This window comes from Anabas testudineus, chromosome 21, assembly GCF_900324465.2.
Source record: "Anabas testudineus chromosome 21, fAnaTes1.2, whole genome shotgun sequence".
Classification (NCBI taxonomy): Eukaryota; Metazoa; Chordata; class Actinopteri; order Anabantiformes; family Anabantidae; genus Anabas; species Anabas testudineus.
The window spans coordinates 21,273,747-21,295,144 of record NC_046629.1 but is presented as its reverse complement, the minus strand read 5'-3'; the positions used below and the strand labels follow the sequence as shown (position 1 = coordinate 21,295,144).

General features: G+C 39.6%; 2 protein-coding genes across 8 annotated transcripts in view; one reads left to right on the top strand and one right to left on the bottom strand.

The window, feature by feature from the left end:
- The window catches only part of LOC113172984 (nck-associated protein 5-like), a 69,550-nt gene that overhangs the window by 23,074 nt on the left and 25,078 nt on the right, over positions 1-21,398 (bottom strand). For all 6 annotated transcript variants that reach the window (XR_003299800.1, XM_026376165.1, XM_026376168.1 and 3 more), the window contains 3 exons: positions 19,545-19,613; positions 17,578-17,616; positions 14,869-14,988 (listed from right to left, as the gene is read on the bottom strand). Coding sequence is in view for 5 of the 6 variants with exons in the window: in XM_026376165.1 (XP_026231950.1) it covers positions 14,869-14,988; positions 17,578-17,616; positions 19,545-19,613 (228 nt within the window). In the remaining variant the exon portion in view is untranslated. The remainder of the gene's footprint in view (positions 1-14,868; positions 14,989-17,577; positions 17,617-19,544; positions 19,614-21,398) is intronic.
- Positions 2,857-9,904, top strand: LOC113172983. 2 transcript variants are annotated; one of them, XR_003299799.1, is made up of 2 exons: positions 2,857-9,550; positions 9,765-9,904. XR_003299799.1 is itself a non-coding variant. In XM_026376164.1 (2 exons), exon 2 carries the CDS (start codon positions 3,462-3,464, stop codon positions 9,285-9,287), a length of 5,826 nt encoding a protein of 1,941 aa, XP_026231949.1. In that variant the 5' UTR covers positions 2,857-3,050; positions 3,265-3,461; the 3' UTR covers positions 9,288-9,904. The 2 variants fall into 2 exon arrangements, 1 of the variants encoding a protein (XP_026231949.1); XM_026376164.1 differs by having other exon boundaries at positions 2,857-3,050; positions 3,265-9,904.

The following is a 21,398-nucleotide window of genomic DNA, read 5'->3' as shown; positions in this document are numbered from 1 at the left end:
ATGAAGTCTATAATGTTGGCCAAGAATGATTTTCTCCAGTATTTAATCAGAACAGAGAGTTTCATCAGTGGAAGCTCGACTGGAATGTTTCGTAGAGGAATAGAGAAACTGATTGCAGCAATCACATTTAATGACTCTGATTTAAAGTGTATGAAGTAAGCAGTGCAGAAATTCAACCAACTAAAAAACAAGTCAGCATTTACAAAACAGTTGAGCGTCGCTGCAGTGAAACATACAGTTCTCCTATAAAGACAGAATCCCTCCTCTGCAAGTTTGACCTTTACAGAAAAGGGTAAAGATGAAGGGCAGCATTTCCTGCTCTGCTAGGCCCATGCCATACCTAATGACCCAGTGTGGGAATTGCTAGACTTTTCAAGACAGCTTCCATGTAGTTATCTGTAATAAAAAAAAAAAGGAATACATTTTGTCAGAGGAGAGGAATCATGCAGAGAAGCCGGACAATCCAAAGAGACCTTTAGAAACATTGCCTGCCTGCTGCATAGTGATTATGACTCTCTCTGTGTGTGAGAGAAGGGTCATTTCAATAGGATTTTGAGAGTTTAGGAAAGTATTTTGCTGAAATTCAGCTAGCGTTGAAGTTAAGTCAAATTAGGTGAATAAGGCGATGTCGTGGCCCAAATTTCATATGTATTTCCCCCATCATGTCTCTTAAAAATGACAGTACTAACTAAACTGCAATCATAAATACGTCTAGATGTTTATGGCATTGCAACCAGATTACATTTTCTATAGTATATTGACAATCACCCTAAATGCCAAGTCCACACTGTTATTATTCAAACTGTGAAACTGTTAGATTTAACTCTAACCTTGGATAAGGTTAGGGAAACACTGTGGTCTAGCTAAATGGAATAAAACACACAAACACAAGGTGTATAATTAGCTACAGAAAAAGAAAACCGCATTCATTCTCTAACTCTAACCCAATTATGCGCAGAACTCTTTCATCCACACCAACATAATCCTTGCAACTTGACCATTATCTTAAAATGCTTATGTTGGCTACAAAACTGGAATAGTTTACACTTTAGTTGTAGCAGAGGGTCATTTTAGGAGGGTTGCTGCAAGTGACTCTAATCAGATTTTTCAAATCAAATTTGATCTTTTCAAATCAGATCTGGACCACCTTCTCATGTGTTCCTATCGTAGATCTGATTCATATCCAATCTGAAACAGCAACACAACTGCCGTCAGACCAATTGCACTGAAATTGATGTGCCTTTTTTTTAAACAATTGCCTGTGACTGCACAGAGGAGAACAATACAGGGATTATTACATTTATGACTGAATGTAACCTGTGCGTAACCGAGCAGTTTTTGAGGAAATTACTTTAGCACAAACCTGTGAACACGCGGGTCACATTTCAGTTAAACTCATGCATGCATAGCAGGACTGCAACAGTGTTCACTTACAATATCACATATGACAAAGTCATTGGAATTGAGCATTAGGGTCTTTAATGTGAAAATACACTAAGTTTTAGTTTTGGCTAAGATGAAGAAAGGTATACATGCATACAAATTCATTTTTTATTTTATCAGACAGAAACATTTTTATATTATTTATATATAAATTATATATATTATTATATTTTCATATTTAGCACTGAGGCCAAAACGTGTGTCCTAGCTGTCAATCTAACAATTGTTTCACAGTGAACTGTAAAATAAATCCTGCAGTAATGATTTACTACAGTTCATTCGACAGTCACGTCACAACAACTTTCATCAGCCAGCCAAAGTCTCTGTCCGAAACACCCTGGATTACATATAGTGACATGTGCATAATTGGTAGAGTCTGATTTCATGACAAACATCGCATATTAATTGACATTTCAACTTGTAATAGTCTTAACATTGTAGAGAAAACATAAAGCCGCAAAAGTCAACATACATTGATGTGTGTAGGGATTTAGAGCTCTGTGTGTGTGCGCGCCACTGTAAATCCTTGAAAATCAGGGCTGTCTATAGTGATTATGGGCTAATCCTGAGGCTGATATATGAAGAAAACTTTCTTCCTGTGTGCAGCTAGGTCATGCAACTTACATAGGTACTGTTTTGATCAGGGAACTTTCTCTACTAGCACAGTAGAGTTAGAAACCTTGAACTGAGTCTGTACAGTGTAACAGTGAAGGACACAGTTGGTCTATAAACCACAGCTCAAAGCTGCAGCTGACAAGATGATCCAGTCATGTTTCCATAATAATGGGATCTCAAAGCTGGAATATTGTTCGGCTACAGCAGTTATCTGGTGATGTTAATGAGGTTTGGAAAGGGCATCTTTGTTTCACTACTACTAGTATGCAACCACACATGCTGAAAGTCTCAGATGTCTGCAGGAATTCTTCCCAAGACATGGGAGCAAATTCTTAGTCAGAGTGGACATACAGGGATCTGAATTCCCAACATTCAATTAGTTAAGAATGAAGAGAGTTGTGCACCTCATTGAAAAAGCAGAACATGTTTTGATTTCATTATGATTCCAGGAGAAACATTTGATAGTTTATTTCTATCACACATTAACATAGATTTCTATCCCACAGTGTTATATTCTTATTAGAGATAAGAAGACAAATTACACTAGTCTACAGTATTTATGTGTGTGTGTGTTACGTTTTAAATTGAGGAAGATTATAATCTTCTCAAAACTGAAATTACATGTATTGTTTTGTCCACCATTATTTTCAGTCTCCCCAGTGAAGCAGAAGCTTCAGTCAATGTTTAAGGTACATGCTTCATGCATGCCATGAATTACGTAAAAACAAACAAAACCAAGTGAATTGACAGAAACACATTTCTGAGCAGCAGCACTTGCCTTGTGGTGGTTGTTCTGCCTTTTATTAGGTTCAGAGTAATAATTAGATCAAGTTGTATTCCACATTTTGCGGTCTTTTACTTTGAAGGTGTGGTAAGGACAGGATGTTGTGACAAGAAGTCAGCCATCTTGTAGTTTCTCTCAGCAAGCACTTGGACTTAAGTTCATCCGCTGACATCTGCCCTTTGTGTTCATGCTTTTGACATCATCGTCTGTAAGTTGCTTTATTTTCACAAGAAGTACAATATTGAATCTTTATTTGTGTGAAGAAATTCATGAAAAATGGGTATTTGTTGATAATTAGATGTTTGAATGATCGTTGGTTAAGTGCCATACAGTGACTACTCCATGTGCAATTCTTGTGTATGTGAGCTAATTTTAGCCATATTGTGACTGTTCTAAGGACAGGTTTATTTTCTGTTTTACAGTTTTTTACTCTGTTTTGGAGACATTATTGGAGCAATAAATTGGAGCTATGGACGCTACATCCTGACTCTGCACATGTTTCCGAAAGGAGTTAGGCTTACTGCTGAATTGTGTTAGATACACACAAGGAGAGCAGGACAGTAAAAAAAGACGATACGCAACTAGCTAACAACAACACGGCAGCTAGATAACCTCAAACATGGATGAACCATTTCAAGATGGAGCATCAGTAGGAAGTCGTAAAAGTGCCAGTTCGAGTAGATCATCCGTGAGTGCTGCAGCAGCAAAGGCCAGAGCTGTAGCAGAGGCTGCCCGTGCACGTGCAGCATTTGCAGAAAAAGAGAAAAGTATTAAAGTTGAAAAAGCTAAGCTTGAGGCAAATCTAGAAGTACTGAAGTATGAAAGAGAGGCTGCAGCCACTAACGCCCAAGCAGAAGCATTGGAAGCAGCAGCGGAGCTAGAGGATGAAGAGGTGCGTAGCAGGAAAAGTTATCCCAGGTCACTTCAAAATGCACATGACCGTGTTAGCGACTACATTCAAAACCAAAATGCTTCTTATCACAAACACCCTGAATCAGCCCACTTGCCAGAGCCATTGGAGCAGTCTATTGAGCCTCGCCGCAATCTTCCATCACCGCTTGTTTACAGGGGAAAAGAATATATTGTCAAAAACTCCTGGCATGTTCTACCAAAAAATGAGTACAGACCAGGTTCCCCACATGCTCACCAGATGGGAATCAGCTACAATCCATCTGTTCAACCCGCTACTCGAAGTCACTCCCAAATCAGCAAAGAATCTGAGCCTAACAGTCCTAATCCCAGGGGAGATTCACCAAAGTACATGGATACGGTTCACACAAGTGTTCCAGAGTCTTCAGCCTTTATGGACATGGCAAAATATCTAGCACGGAAAGAGCTCGTCAGCACGGGCCTTTCACACTACGACGACCATCCAGAAACGTACAGAGCATGGAAGTCTTCCTTTTCCAACACAATCAGAGACTTAGATCTAACAGCAAGTGAGGAGCTGGACCTACTCTCAAAATGGCTTGGGAAGGAATCAGCCGAGCACGTCAAACGTCTAAGAGCAGTCAATCTAGCTAATCCAGTAGCTGCATTGAAATCAGTATGGAAAAGACTTGACGAATGTTACGGGGCTCCAGAAGTGATAGAGAGTGCTCTTTTTACAAAGCTTGACAACTTTCCCAAGATCACAAATAAGGACAATCACAAGTTGAGGGAGCTGGGAGATCTCTTAAACGAGCTACTTTCAGCCAAGGAGGATGGCTACTTGTCAGGCTTGGCATACCTGGACACCGCACGTGGCATAAAACCCATTGTGGAGAAGTTGCCATATAACTTACAAGAGAAGTGGCTTGCTCAAGGATCAAATTACAAAGAAACTTATCAGGTCAGTTATCCACCATTCTCCTATTTCACCTCTTTCGTCTGTTATCAAGCTAAAACCAGAAACGATCCCAGTTTCACGCCTGCAGTAAACAACCTCCAAACAGAACGCACATTTTCGAAACGTACCAATCCCAGAACTGCAATCTCAGTGCACAAAACTAAGGTCACCAATGTCAAAACTCTAAGCGAAGCAGCATCAAAAGACGACATAACCAAACAGTGCCCTATCCATAATAAGCCACACCCCCTAAAAAAGTGCCGTGGCTTCAGATTAAAGACTCTGGAAGAAAGAAAGACTTACTTAAGGGAACAAGGCATCTGTTTTAGATGTTGCTCGTCCTCTTCTCATCTAGCTCGCGACTGCAAAGTCATGCTGAAATGTGATGAGTGCGATAGTGAAAGTCACATAACAGCTCTCCACCCTGGTCCACCCAAATGGGCAAGCAAACATTCAAATCCCTCACAAGATGATGGCGGGGAGCAAGGGACGCAGGATACTTCGGCTTCTACAGTTATCGGCCCTTTGTGCACAGAGGTCCATGGAAATAAAATCAAGTCAAAATCCTGCTCAAAAATCTGTCTCGTCAAAGTCTACCCCAAAGACCACCCTGAAAAAGCTGTAAAAATGTATGCAATGCTCGATGACCAGAGCAACAGATCTCTTGTCCGGTCACAGTTTTTTGAGGCGTTTAAGATCAAAGTTAACGCATACCCCTACACGCTAAAAACCTGTGCAGGCCTCACTACAACATCTGGCAGGAGGGCAACGGGATTCCAGGTCGAAGCAGCTAATGGTGGTATTGGCCTTTCACTCCCAGAGCTAATTGAATGTGACGATTTACCAGACAATCGTGAGGAAATACCGACACCGGAGGCTGCTCTCCACTATCCTCATCTCAGGGATCTTGCTAAGAAAATCCCAGCTCTGGACGACGATGCCCAGATCATTCTTCTTTTAGGCCGTGACATTCTCCGCGCTCACAAGGTGAGACAACAGATTAATGGCCCTGGTGATACACCCTTTGCTCAAAGACTAGACCTTGGATGGGTATTGGTTGGTGATGTGTGTTTGGGAAAGGTCCATAAGCCAACAGTTTGTAGCAGCAAAACAAACGTACTAGAAGATGGCAGACCCACTCTTTTCAAACCCTGCATGAACCGCATCCATCTCAAACAAGCAATCAGCCCCAGTCGAGTGAATGGATCCATTCACATTTGCAGTAACGGTACTATGGACACCGACACTCTTGGCCTCACAGTCTTTGTGAGAACTCCAAACGATGACAAGCGTGCCTTCTCAATAGAAGACGAACAGTTCCTCAAAGTAATGGATGAACAGGTTTTTCAGGACAAGTCCAACAGTTGGGTCGCCCCTCTCCCCTTCAGGTCACCGAGACCTCCTCTGCCAAACAATCGAAACCAAGCCATGACACGTCTCTCTTCACTACAACGCACACTAGAGCGCAAGCCAAAGATGAAAGAGCAGTATGTTGCCTTCATGCAAAAGGTATTCGACAACAACCATGCGGAGCCAGCACCTCCACTGCCGGACGGAAAGGAGTGTTGGTATTTGCCATCGTTTGGAGTCTATCATCACAAAAAACCTGAGAAAATCAGAGTTGTGTTTGACTCTAGTGCAAAATGCAACGGCATCTCCCTGAATAGCATCCTGCTTACCGGACCAGACCTCAGCAACAGCCTCTTGGGTGTCCTCATCCGATTTAGGAGGGAAAGAGTAGCTGTGATGGCAGACATTGAACAAATGTTTCATTGTTTCATTGTAAGAGAAGACCACAGAGACTACCTACGTTTCCTTTGGTTTCGAGATAATGACCCCAGCAAGGACATTGTCGAGTATAGGATGAGGGTCCATGTGTTCGGAAATAGCCCTTCTCCAGCCGTGGCCACGTACTGCCTCAGAAGAGCAGCAATAAGTGGAGAACAGGAGTACGGGTCAGACACCAGACACTTCGTGGAGCGTGAGTTTTACGTAGATGACGGACTTGTCTCGACACCCACTGAGCAAGAAGCTATTACTCTGTTACAAAAAACCCAGGCTTCCCTCTCAGAGTCTAACCTGCGACTCCACAAGATTGCATCTAACAGCATCAGAGTATTGCAAGCGTTTCCGACCGGAGATCATGCCAATGACATTAAAGAGCTATACTTAGGGGCAGAAACGGTCCCTGCACAGCGAAGTCTTGGTCTGAGCTGGGAAGTTAAAATGGATACCTTTACCTTTCAAGTATCCATCAGCGACAAGCCATTCACGCGTCGAGGAGTCCTCTCCACCATAAACAGTCTCTTTGACCCTCTCGGGTTCGTTGCCCCTGTGACTATTCGAGGAAAATCTCTGTTACGAGAACTCACATTAGAGGGAACAGATTGGGACGCTCCACTTCCCCAAGACAAACACGATGCGTGGAGGACATGGAGGGACTCGCTACAGGAACTTGAACACCTTCATATTCCTCGTGCTTACACCCCCACCTCTCCTTCCAGAGCTAAGCAAAGAGAAATCTGCATCTTCTCCGATGCTTCTACAAAAGCTATTGGTGCAGTAGCATATCTCAAAACCACAGATGAAGATGGTCGAGTTCACGTGGGTTTCATTTTAGGGAAAGCCAGACTTGCTCCCGTAAACGAACCCACCATACCCAGACTAGAGCTTTGTGCAGCGGTACTGGCTGTGGAAATGGCAGAACTCATTGTGCAAGAGATCGATCTCCCTCTGAACGCAGTCACACTCTATTGTGACAGCAAAGTGGTGCTGGGATATATACACAACCAGTCCAAACGTTTCTACGTGTATGTCCACAACAGGATTCAGAGGATTCGCCAGTCCACAGAGCCGAAACAGTGGCGGTACGTGCCCACCGAGGATAACCCTGCCGACCACGCTTCCAGATCTGTTCAAGCCTCGCTCCTCACTAAAACTAACTGGTTCACAGGCCCAGCCTTCTTGTACAAACCGCACACAGTAAGCGACCAGCACCAAGTATTTGAGCTTGTGGACCCGGACTCTGACGTTGACATCAGACCACACGTAACAAGTTGCATAACAAGCCACAACGATGAGTCACTCAATCCTAAAAGATTTGAAAGATTCTCCTCCTGGAAATCACTGCAAAGAGCAGTTGCAACCCTTATTCACGTGGCACAGTCCTTCAAGTCGACAAACAAGAACACCACTGGTTGTAGTGGATGGCACCAGTGTAAAAGACCTCACACAGTTGATGAGCTGTACAAGGCAACCACAGTGATCCAATGCACTGTGCAGAAGGCGTGCTTTCCTGAAGAACTTAAAGTTCTGTCAAAGGGAGCGGAAGTAAACAAGAAAAGCCCATTGGCAAGATTGAATCCAGCTCTCTCTCCAGAGGGATTGTTGAGAATAGGAGGCAGGTTCGAGCAAGCAGATCTGAATGAAAAGGAAAAACATCCAGTTATTTTGCCAGGCAAACACCATGTGTCTACACTCCTCATAAGACATTATCACGAGCAGGTTGAGCACCAAGGCCGCACATTTACTGAAGGTGCTGTAAGAGCTGCCGGCGTTTGGCTGATTGGTGGCAAAAGATGCATAAGCAGCATCTTGCACGGATGTGTCTCCTGCCGAAAACTCCGTGGAAGAAGAGAGAGCCAAAAAATGTCAGACCTCCCACAAGAGCGACTGAGCATCTCACCTCCTTTCACATACACTGGTGTGGATGTCTTCGGCCCCTGGTTCGTCACCGCCAGACGCACAAGAGGTGGTGAGACAAAGAACAAGCGCTGGGCGGTTCTCTTCACTTGCTTGAGCACACGTGCAGTCCACATAGAGGTTGTGGAATCCATGGACACTTCTTCCTTCATAAACTCCCTGAGAAGATTCTTTGCAATCCGTGGCCCCTCCAAACAACTACACTCGGACTGTGGAACTAATTTCGTCGGAGCTTGCAAAGAGCTGCAGTTTAACAAAGTACAAAAGGAGTTAGACGTTCAAAGATACACTAACAGTCAGGGCTGCTCATGGCACTTCAACTCGCCTCACTCTTCCCATAAGGGTGGGGTGTGGGAACGTATGATTGGAATTGCAAGGAGGATTTTGGACTCAATGTTAACGCACACTCCCTCTTCTAGATTGACTCACGAAGTCCTATGCACTCTTATGGGAGAAGTGATGTCAATCATCAACTCCAGACCTCTGGTCTCCGTTTCCTCTGACCCAGAAGTACCTCAGATACTCACCCCAGCCATGCTTCTCACCCGTAAGCAAGGTGTGCCACCTCCACCTGGGGAGTTCACTGAGAAGGACATGTACAAGCAACAGTGGCGTCAAGTGCAACGACTGGCAGACCAGTTCTGGTGTCGCTGGAAACGTGAATACCTGCACACATTGCAAGTTCGACACAAGTGGCAAGAGTCCAGTCGCAACATCGAACAAGGAGACATCGTCCTGCTAAAAGACAGTCAAACCTGTCGTAACGACTGGCCTATGGGTCTTGTCACCAAAACCTTTCCTGGACGGGATGGAAAAGTCCGCAAGATCGAGATCAAGACAACTAAGGATGGGTACCTGAAGAAGTTTCTTCGGCCCGTCACAGAGATCGTTCTTCTTCTGACAACAAAGGACTAAATGTTTTGTGCATAATGTTTGTAGGTTTGTATGGTATCCTCACACATACCAGACGGGGAGTGTTCTGCCTTTTATTAGGTTCAGAGTAATAATTAGATCAAGTTGTATTCCACATTTTGCGGTCTTTTACTTTGAAGGTGTGGTAAGGACAGGATGTTGTGACAAGAAGTCAGCCATCTTGTAGTTTCTCTCAGCAAGCACTTGGACTTAAGTTCATCCGCTGACATCTGCCCTTTGTGTTCATGCTTTTGACATCATCGTCTGTAAGTTGCTTTATTTTCACAAGAAGTACAATATTGAATCTTTATTTGTGTGAAGAAATTCATGAAAAATGGGTATTTGTTGATAATTAGATGTTTGAATGATCGTTGGTTAAGTGCCATACAGTGACTACTCCATGTGCAATTCTTGTGTATGTGAGCTAATTTTAGCCATATTGTGACTGTTCTAAGGACAGGTTTATTTTCTGTTTTACAGTTTTTTACTCTGTTTTGGAGACATTATTGGAGCAATAAATTGGAGCTATGGACGCTACATCCTGACTCTGCACATGTTTCCGAAAGGAGTTAGGCTTACTGCTGAATTGTGTTAGATACACACAAGGAGAGCAGGACAGTGGTAATTGGCTTCAACATGTGTACATGTATGTGTAATTCCCACTGGTATGATGACAGCAAGAGATCCTCATTACGGTTTAACAACCCCACGTTTCTGTCAATTACAGCTTACACCTTTTTGAATGTAAAGCTGAAGGAAAGTGCTAACAAGCTGGGCTCAACCATCCATTTCAGGGCTTCCCTTCAATATTCAGCTGAGGATGAAAAACTCTGTAACTCACTACAGAAGACTTGTTTCTGTAAATTACAGAATTATGTCTTTCAGTTGTATACAGTGGCCCATATGATTCAATACACATCAACAAAAGCTAAAACACAATGATAAAAGAGGAAATACAATTACGTGTAATTTTTTATTTTGTGTAATTACAATTACACATAGCATGCAGTATTAACACCACATCATATCCATTGATGTAGCGTGTGGCATTGAACCCTATTTTCCTGCAGGAGCAATACCTGCGATCATACAAATGCAACTCTTAACACAGCAATGGAAATGATATATCTCATCTCATCTACAGCCTCTGATTTGGCAAAGAGGCCATTCGAATTTTTGGCACAGCAGCTGCTAAACTATTGTTGATCACTTTACAGGGGGTGGGAGGAACTGGTGTGATTGGCTATTTCTGTCTCCCGCCCCGACTCCACCTGCCCCCAATCATTCCTCCCAGTAATAATGTATATTGTCTCTCCTACACATTGTGCCTGGTTGTGCCTGGCTCATCCCTGTAACATTAGGGCCACGAAATTTGCCAAAACATCAGTAGACATGTCCATAGTGCTTGGACTGTGTCTGGTTTCAGGAAAAGAGATAATTTTGTGAAATATTATTATTATGTGTTTTTTCTTTTGTTGTATCTTACACGTATGGGCCACTGTAGTTATGATATTATATACACAATAAATACAAGTAGCAATGAAAACCTTTGTCTTTATTTTGGTGCTATAGTTTCTCTGTTTTATAATAAATACTTGGTATCTTGGAGATTAACTCTTTCACAAATCTACTAATACTATGAGTGGCTAGAAAGGACGATCCATCGTCACCATTGTCCCTTTTAGATCTAAATGGATTTGATCAGTTTTAAATGTGTCTGCCCAGCCAGCGGCATGTAGGATCAGAGCAGCACTGCCTCATTACTGTTAGACACTGATCAAAGGAGCCAAATCAAGCCTGTCAGCAAGGTTACATAAACAAACCTCAGAATACTTGAAAAATAAAAGAATCAGCCAGCCGGGGGATCAAAGAAGGGAAAGGTTAAATGAAAATTTAATTTTACAGGGTCCTGTCTTGTTGCATATCATAGCTGTTGAAATGAAGAGCATGGGGAAAAATACATAATAGCACTTTACTTTGCCATGCCCTGTAGAAACGTGGAGCGTGACAGTTTTAACTTGTAAATCAGTTACAGGGTAAACAAATAAGATATTTTTAAATTGTATTGTATTTTAAATAAAAAGAAAAGTTATTATGACTTTCTTAAAACTTTTACTGTACTAAACAGATTCTTTGCTCAAAATTTCATCAGTATTTGATGAACTCCTTGACGTTGCCTATCCTTGTCTCACTGACATGTCTGACAAGCGAAACCCTATTTGAAGGCTTTTGCTGTCATGATGGATGATGGCTCTATCAACATTTTGATGCGCGTTTCGATCACAAGCTAGTTAGCGGAACTTGCTTTGAAGGTTATCGCACTATTTAACACATTATTATCAGTTGTTATTGAGAGTGTGGATATAGTTTGGTACAGCTCTACTCTACCTCCTAGTCAGCTCAGTAGGCTGTCGCCATGTGCCATATGTTTGTCATCATGATTACAATAATACATGCACCATGCATCAGGGATAGGCAGAAAAATTACTTGATTAGGGTTAGGAAAAAGTTGTGGTTTAGGTTAAGATAACAGCTTACTACAGTAACAATACTGACCTGAAAGAGCAGTGCCTTTATGTTTAACCAACCACCTCATCTTTATGCAGACTAGCTCTTTATAGTATGTCACCAACTTTGACTGTTCCTCCTGTCATGGTTACTGTAGCTCATAAATGTGTCTTAATTAGACGAATATGCACTTTCTGGCCTACTGGTAGGTGCAGTTTCCCATTCTAAAGCTTAATTATACACAGACAACAATCATTCAAGCAGCTTAGCACTGCTAAGGTATTGACTAAAGCAGCTTTAGGACTAAGCCACATTCTTCAGTTAGTAAATTACCTTTAAATTAAATTCATTTACTCACCTAGGTATTGTTGAACAAGGCTTTAAAGACTGCTGCAAATCACCCTCTCTCCAGCTGATTTGGATTATGAACTGTCTGCCATCATTACAATGCAAATGTTGCATTATTCGCTCATTTTAGTTTGACCTACATTTCATTCTCAATCAGCAATGGCATATTCAAGCATTCCATGTGGAAGGCAGACAGTGCTTCTGTTTTTAAAAAATATTTATTACATTTCACAGTCAAGTTGTAAATTCAACTAGTAAATGATGTAATTGTCTAGAATACTCATTGACAGTTGTCAAGGGTGTATGTTAATACAGTTTGTTAGAGATAGTTTTAGGCACTAACGTTTCTGACACAACATGTCCATTTACTTTTAAACAAAACCACAATCCTAACCTTAACCAGCATCCTAGTCTTGCCTGAACCTAATCACAATCTGTCAGTTAATCTAGGAAACCTTGCGCTACACTAACACAGAGCTAAGAGGAACTCCATAGTTCAATACAACTACTACTAATGACTTCTGTTAAAGCACACATCAAATCAATAAATCAATTTTTATGAAGTGTAATAATAATGAAACTAAACAATCAGTTGTCACGACAGCTTACAACAACACAAAAAAGCCTGGATTTTAACCAATTACCTCTAACACTTTATGGTTGAGATCATTCCAATAAAAGAAGCATGGTCAACTATGTCTTTGATTTTTACACTGCTGCTTTACAGGTAAAGCTAGATGATAGGTCTGCCTCGCTAATAGGTTGAACCCTCACATTATTAGCATAAAAGTAGACAGTGGTAAGGGATGGTAATGCTTATTTGATGACCTACAGTACAGTCCCCTTCAAAAATGCAAGGCTACAGCACTTCATTTGTGTTTGCAGTGCACTGAAGACTTCTGGGTCTAAGATGAAAGGACAGATATGAGACCAAACTAGAGAATTTCAGATTTTGTTTGATGGTATTTGTCCCTTGATATGTTAAACAACACAGAACATAGTATATTTAGTTTCAGATGACTAATATTTCAAGAGAGCAAAAGTACTGGAACAGATTGTTTTTAAGTAAATAAAACTACCTTTGGTAGCAAACCTCTTGTCTGCAATAAGTCCATCAAGTCTGAGTCACTGACATTAACAAAGTATTGGTTACTTCTTTCAATATGCTTTTCCAGTCTTTTCCTGCAGTCTCCCTCAGTTGTTTGTTTTGGGTGTTTCCTCCCTTCACTCTCCTTCAGTCTATCATCAGTAAAGGTTAGTGAGCCTGTTTCACAAGCAAGTCCAAGCCATGACACTAACTAACCCAGTGTGAGTTAGTAAATTACCAACATTGTCTTCTACATTTCTGTACAACTAAACTGCAATCACAAATGTGTTTTTGTCCCAATTACATTTTCTATCAACTCAATTAATGTAAATAACACGTTGCAAATATGTTGGCATTGAACATATCAATTAAATGCATACAAGCAACATATTTTGAATGTGAACTACAACATCCTATTTTATTTTTCTGCAAAAATGCAGTACTACATTCACATTTGTGACTCCAATGTAATTCAAGTTTTTAATGTTTAGGACACTCAGCATCGGGTAAAGGTCAGGAAATACTGTGGGCTGGCTTAATAGAGAAAAATCTAACACTTTACACATAATATTTGTATTAAATTTTAATAATAAACACAGTCTTTGTCTAAACCAAACCAAAGTGCTTTTCTTGCCTAAATGCAACCTCACACAGGATTCTAGACTCCAACTCAGACTGCAGTTTGTAAACCTTGCTCTTTATATGCCCTATATCAACCCCATCCCACTTGCCTTCCATTAATAAATAGTGTTAATAAAGTATCCCTTTATTCATGATAATAATGTGCTGCCTCACAACTAAGGCTGCCAGCCTTAATGCATTATCATATATGATTAATCTAGACATTTTTACAAGCATCAAGTTCAGCATTATAAAAGGCTTCCAGATGGAGGTTTAGATTAAACATAAGTTGTGTGCACATATTTTGGTGACAAGATGGAAGTACCATCTTCAGGTGAAGCAAATTTTTAATGATGTTAGCACAGATACTAGTGCTGACATAGGGTCAACTAGCCACGCTTGCAACCAGGGCAAGAATTTTAAAATAATTTAAAAAGTAAAAAAAATTCTAATTCAGATAATAATATTATTACATAATACGATTTTGTTCACTAAAACTTTATTTGCGGCTGAAGTTTAGTTGCATAGGAATGTAATTTTCAGGAGGACCACCTCCACCATGCTACACAGATCAGCTTGTATGGTTTGGATCATGAGAAGAGCCTTTCTTCTTCCACACTTTTCTTTTCAGTCCTTACTCAAGTCATATCCTTAGAATCCCAACCTGTTCTGTGTACAGTATGCTGCTCAGAACACCTGCAGTTTCTTTCTTTTTATAGTCTTTTGTCTTTTTATCAGATTCAAAGCTTGTGGACGGAACTGTATAGAGCAAGCCACTGTAACACTACTCCTGACATCGCTATTAGGGAATGGAAGAATATCAGGCCCAAACGAATCCATTTCCATTTGTAAGACTGTCCACTATAACAAATTTAAAGATGGATTTCACTCTCTTTGTGTCCCTTTTTAAAGTTAGTAACCTTTACCAGTAAAACACTGCTCATGTAAAATTCAAACAGCCTTGGAGCAGGCTAGACCTGTCAGTGTCTGTTTGTAATCCATTGCACCATGCGCTCCTACCTGGGAGACAGGATTCGTGGACATTTTGACACGTTGTTGAAACAGCACACTCAATATGCGATTTTGCTGCTCCAAGTCAAATACACGGGTCCGGAGCTTCACACATTCCTCTTTCAAGTCCTAGAAATCCCCCAGAGTAGAGAAAAATGGACAGATAACAGAATTTGACAGGGATGTTGCTACACTTGTATCAGACTCTAATTTAAACAGCAAGACACATAACACAGTGCTGTATTCATGCAAATTACACATAACAGTACTAAAAACCTGGTGCACCTGGTGTAAACACATCAAAAGAATATCACAAGCATTTTGCTGCTGGTGCATCGTTTCACTGAAGGAGTCTCATTGAAATGCACTTTATAAAGCATTTGCAATATCAGTATGTGCTTAGAAAGGGCTGTAGTGTTATCTTGCAGTACAGGATTCAGATGCTGACAACAAAAAAAAGGAAGTTTCATGTTTTTTTTAATTTTGATTGATAATTAATTTGACTGCATTCATACTTTTTTATTATTTTAACGATAGTACTGAACTTAAGTGAAAGCCTTTTGGTACTGGTAGTATAGTATTTGTCACAATGCTAGTACTGTACAAATGTTCTAAATTCCATCTGTATATACTGCACTTTCTGTTTCATTTTGCATTCATGTAATGTAAATTACATATTATACTCAAAGCTTCAACTCTACGTTGCATATTCGTCTTATAGACTGAAAATAGAAAATAACATAGACTATTAGACGTCCTTTGAGAAATTGAACAGATGTACAGATTGGAGGTAGCATAATATACAGTATGAGTATTTTCTACCTTACACAGTTACAAGATAACTTTTCAGTATATTGAAATCCTGATTGCATCATTACTTGTTTTATTTTGTTCTGCATCGTGCTCTATAATGCTTTGTGTTATGAGGGATTTGTTCATAGCAAGCCGATTTAATTTTGTGAACAATTTAATTGACTGAGTAGAAACATTTTTCATCCTTTTTAAATAATGCATCTTTAGTTTATGAACTAATTCAAAGTAAAAAAAAAAAAGAACTATAAATCCTCATCAATTTGTATGCAAGTTATGCATAAGTTGTCATTGAGATAACAAACCCCACCATGCTGTATATTGTAGCTTAACATCGCATGTCCTGGTTCCATTAGTCTTTCAGAAGAATGATGAGGTTTCACATTTTTAGGCTGTTCCTTTGTTGGTGGCACATATTTTGCTGTGCAAAATTAAGTGCACAGCTTTCTAAACAACCTATATGTTGTCATCAAATTAAACATTTCAACATTATAATCATACAGATGTGGAAAAATTGTTGATACCCTTCTATTAAATTAAGAATATCCCACTATACTTACTGAAATAAGTTTAAACTAACAAAAATAATAATAAACACAACTTTTAGCAAATATTAAATCATTTAAATTAGACATTGCTTTCGACTTGTGGTTGAAAAGAAGTTTTTAAAAAATTAAACTAATGAAACTGGTCTGGACAAAAACATCATAATTTGTTGCACAACTTTTTGAGGCAATCACTGTCAATACTCTCAATACTCAAGACTTCTGCACCTGTTGACAGGCATTTTGGATCCTTGGCATTGAACTTTGCGTCTGTGAACATAGAGCTGATGTGACTCTCCAGAAAGTTCCAGTTTTTTTCTCATCTGTCCAAAGGACATTACGAAGCTGTGCGACTTTTCAATATGCATTTTCTCGCTTCTTTATTAACAGTTGAGTCCTCCGCAGTCGTCTCGCATTAAGTCTACTTTGGCTCAAACAGTGACTAACAGTGTGATCTGACACTGATGTACCTTGATCTTTGGATTTCACCTCTAATCTCTTTGGAAGTTATTCTGGGTTCTTTAGTTACTATTCATATTATCTGTCTCTTCAATTTGTCATCAATTTGCCTCTTGCAGTCATGTCCAGGGAGATTGGCTACATTCTTGAGGACCTTAAACATCTGAATATTATGTGCAAATGTAGTCACAGTAACATCAAATCAGCTGCTTGGAAATCCTATAGCCTTTTGGGGTCCTATACCCCAACCCTTTTTTTCTAATGTCCTGAGACAACTTTCTCTTTAGCTTTCTGTGGTTCATGTTCAGTGTGGTACACACCATGATAACACAGTGACCACTTTTCACACCTGTGATACTAATTACAGGACACAGTTTGGTTTAACATGTCTCTATGATAATTTTTTTCAATCTGTCCTAGAGGTACCATCATTTTTGTCCATTGTTTCAAATTAAAATTTCTTACTACTTTTGTCAGATTTGAGTTATTTCAGTGTTCATTGTGTGTTTTACTTTCTTTCTGCCTCTTTCCTTTATGGGTAAGTAAGTGAGATCCATTTAATTGATTCTCTGTAAGGACAATGAAGAATTAAGATGTTAAGAAGATTAACTGCACAGCTGATTAACTGCACAGTTGTTTTCTAATATAGTTTTTGATGCATGGACTTGAGAAGGGATCGTGCCCTTGCAAGTCAAAAGTCTACATTACATTTAAAGTCACTGGCATTATGACAAAATAAAACAAATTGCATTAACCTCAACAACTAACCCCAATAGAATTTACATTTCCTTGTCTTTTCAGTGATCAGGATGCAAGAAATATGGCTCAGAAATTGTTTTTTCTTTTCATTAGAAAAGACTGACTGGTTTAACAATGGGTCAGTATTGTATAGACAAAGACCAACCTTCTGCGTGAGGAGGGCCTGCACCACCTGGTTAGCCACCTTGAAAAAACATGGGAGAAAAGAAAGTTTAAAAAAAAAGAAAAGAATTGTATTATGAGCCTAGACAATACTTGGTAAATGGTTTTCAGTCTTTCTGTGAAGCTTTGAAATGACCCAGTATAATCGCCATCAGAGAGAAGATGCTATGAGGACAAAGTGACAGCATGTTGCATCACAGACTCAGCAGTTAGTATGTATGACTTTGTCCTCAGCACTTTGATAAACCAAAATATGCCTTTTCAAAGGGAAAGTTTGCATCTATTTGCTCGAGAAAACAGAACTTTATTCTATTCTACAGTATTTTGTGAACATGTGTACAGAGGAGAGAAGATGAAAAAGTTCAGTTTAGTTTTTGTTTTGTAGATTTAAATCAGTACAATCTGACATGCTTTTTCACTGCAGATTTTGATGTCTGAAGCAGCATGTAAGCATGTATTATACTTTGACGCTTAAATAATAACTATATTTCCACTTTATTGTGTCTCAAAATGATTTTACTCCACCCCCTCTTTCATCTATCTATCAAAACACCTCAGACCATGTCTTTTGAATCCCCCCTCAAAAAAAAAAAAAAAAAAAAAAAAAGATTCATGTGCATAATAAGACTGAAAAGTAGTAGATGGGAAATTATTCTCACAGCAGAAACTGAATTTTTTGTCCTCAACCAAAATATAATAAATTCTCATGGGCAGTGATCTCCATGGTAACAAGCCCAGTAGTAAAGCCTGCTAAGAAAATAAAGTGGAGCAGTCTTGCTGGTTGGAGAGAGATGAAGGGAACTAGGAAAGAGATGAGACAATCAAAGTGTTGTCAGAGAGAAAGGGAGAGGGAAAGAGCGCAACCAGACAACCCACACGCAATAGGGCATGGTCCTCCTTCCATTTCCCATTTCTTATATCAATCAGGGCTCTGTTGACTGACTGCTTCATTTAGAGATGTTCACTTGTCTTAGTTTTCCTAACACTACAGATAATTGCCTAGTCTGCCTATAAATCTCTTAGCTACAAAAGATAATATTCAATTGTGCACGAGAGACCTGTCACACAGATACCACTCACATACCACTCACAAGTGTCCATATTATGCACAATCAAATTGGTCATCACCAATTTAGTGAATTTTGTACTTATATATGACTCTGGTGCATGTAGACACAGGTATGTTCCAAGTGCACTCACTCCTTTTTTACTATTTTCCTGTTTTGTGGAAACCAGTCCTTGAATGCTCCATTCAAAGTTCACGCTCAAAATGACGTATTGTTGAGTCTCAGGAACCCAATCTCTGCTCAGGCTTGGTCCAAACATCGCCCACAACAACCTTGGCCGAACACTTTCAGTCTGCCATTGTTTTTCCTCACAGCAGACTCACTCTGCAAACAGTTCTCACTTGTTGGATGTATGGATGAACACATCTCTGTATCTGCATCTCTATTTTTCTCATCCTCTTTAGGATCTGAGCGAACTGTGGATTTATTTGCTTTTGACAAAGTGGTTCTCACACAAGCAAGCAAACCAGTGTAAGTGTGCAAGCATGCGTGTGTGTATAAAGTTCCATCCGTTCATGGTTGATGCACATTGAAGATCAAAGATGTACTGATTCTCACAGTCTGTGACCTAAACCTGGGTTTTCCAAGTTCCAAAGCTCCAACCATTCAGGCTGCTTAATTACTTTCAGGACTGAAGCTAAAGGTTGTTGTTTAAAGTTTGGCTACAACAACAACAAGTCATTAGTTACCTTATGCTGTTTAGTCTGTATGATAGTTGGGTACATATAGAGAAGCCAATCGCACTTTTTGTACAATGCAAAACAACTAGATAACAAGGAGTTTATATGAGTGTGTGTCATTGTGGACAGAGCACAGCTGATATTAGTCAACTTTGAAAGTAACCACATCCTGCATACAGTATATGATATCAGAGAACACTCACCTCATCCAAACAGCGTTCATACTGCTTCCTCTGATTGTCATTTTCCATCGACAGAGCAGAGTTCTCCGCCTGTACAGACGAAAAACAGACAGGGAACCTGCATAAATTACAGTAATTCCTTTTGAATATGTAAAAAAAGTGTAAATTGTATATATAATGTGCCTAAAATGATAACACAAAACTAATTCTGACCTTTCATGTCTTTATTGAGAACAACCAGAAAAACCCATATAGTGGTAGTGGAAGAAGTAAGTCAACCCTTGGAATTTATAACTGGTTTATACTTGGGAATTCATCTTCCCCAATCACTGCAAGCTGACCAGACCCTGATGCAGCAAAGCAGACCCAAATCATAATGTTTCCTCCACCATACTTTACGATTGGGATGCTGTTTTGATGATGATATGCAGTGACATTTTTACACCAGATGTAGTGATGTGTGTTCTTTCCAAATAGTTCAATATGGTTTCATTAGTCCACAAAACATTTTGCCAATACTGCTGTCGAGTTCCAGTGTGGTCTTTTTATAGTTGTTCTCAATAAAGACATGAAAGATCAGAATATTTTTTGTGTTATGTTTTAGGCACATCATATTTATTAATACTCTTGAATTAGATGAAGATCAGATCACATTTTATGACAAATGAATGCTGAAAACTAAGAAATTACAAAAGATTCACATCCAGAATCTCTCCTTTCAGCAGGGATTCACAGGTTCATTCGAGAAAGATGGTTCTAAATGACTGATGTTTTAAAGTTCAGGTGTCCTGCAGACCATCACTGTTTCTTCAGGCTCCCCAGGTATAATTCAATTACTGACCTGGGTTTTGCCCAACAGGGAATAGAAACCATTCTGAGAACTCAGGAGGCGACGTTCTACTAAAATGATTAATCCAGTAAATCTTGAAAGCTGAGCTACCAGACAGGGCTTATTTTCACTTAAGTGCTTCGGCCAAGTCATCTGAACAACAGGCTCACACAAAATCACACAAATGGTTGATAACCACAGGAGACAGCAGGGTTCAAAGACAATCTCACCTCATACAGCTCAGTACTGTCTTGACATGACAGTTAATCATAGATTATCAAATGACGTTTTAATACAACTCATTAATTGGCTACTGAACTTATACTGATTAACATCTGATCACAATAAACCAAACAAGACATAAGTGGTCCGATTTTCCACAGAACACAGATCAATCTGAAGGATTTCAGTCAAGATCAGGCAAGACCAAGGTAAGAGTCTGAACTCAGAGTGTTGGAGCCTTATACAATACGTGTCATGTGAGATCACATTTGCTATTGGTGTGACACACGTTTATAAATGAGCTTGATTCATTAACATTCATTGTTACATGTCATGTCTATTACATAACTGTAAGTAAGTTATTCATAAAGCAACCCATCTTGGATGTTAACCAAGACAATTAAAGAAAATCAATTCCAAAGATGTACATGTTTGGCAGAGCGCTCACCATTGTACGTGTTTACACTGTATCCTTCCTTGTACAGACACCTGATTATATGATACTGAAGAAAACTTAAAAACACTTTCTAAGAAGATTTAGAAACAGAATTAATTAATATCCTTGGAAAGTGTAAGTCACACTGAATAAAAAAATAAATGCCTATGTGTGTTTCATGACTGTATGTTTTGTGCAAATTGTAGCAAAATACTACAGTGCTATTGATGATACTATTAAATGACGGCCTGTTTGTGCAAGGCCTTATTAAATCTCCATATATTTCATTTAGTTGTCCGTGCGTTTAATTTTTCACTTTTATCAAATGACATTGTACATTAACACACCAGCAAATGACACAACGGATTTCGGAGGGTAATGAGCAAAT

Bases quoted from the DNA above. Each gene is read 5' to 3' on its own strand.
- LOC113172983 (XM_026376164.1), top strand. From the start codon at position 3,462: ATGGATGAACCATTTCAAGATGGAGCATCAGTAGGAAGTCGTAAAAGT.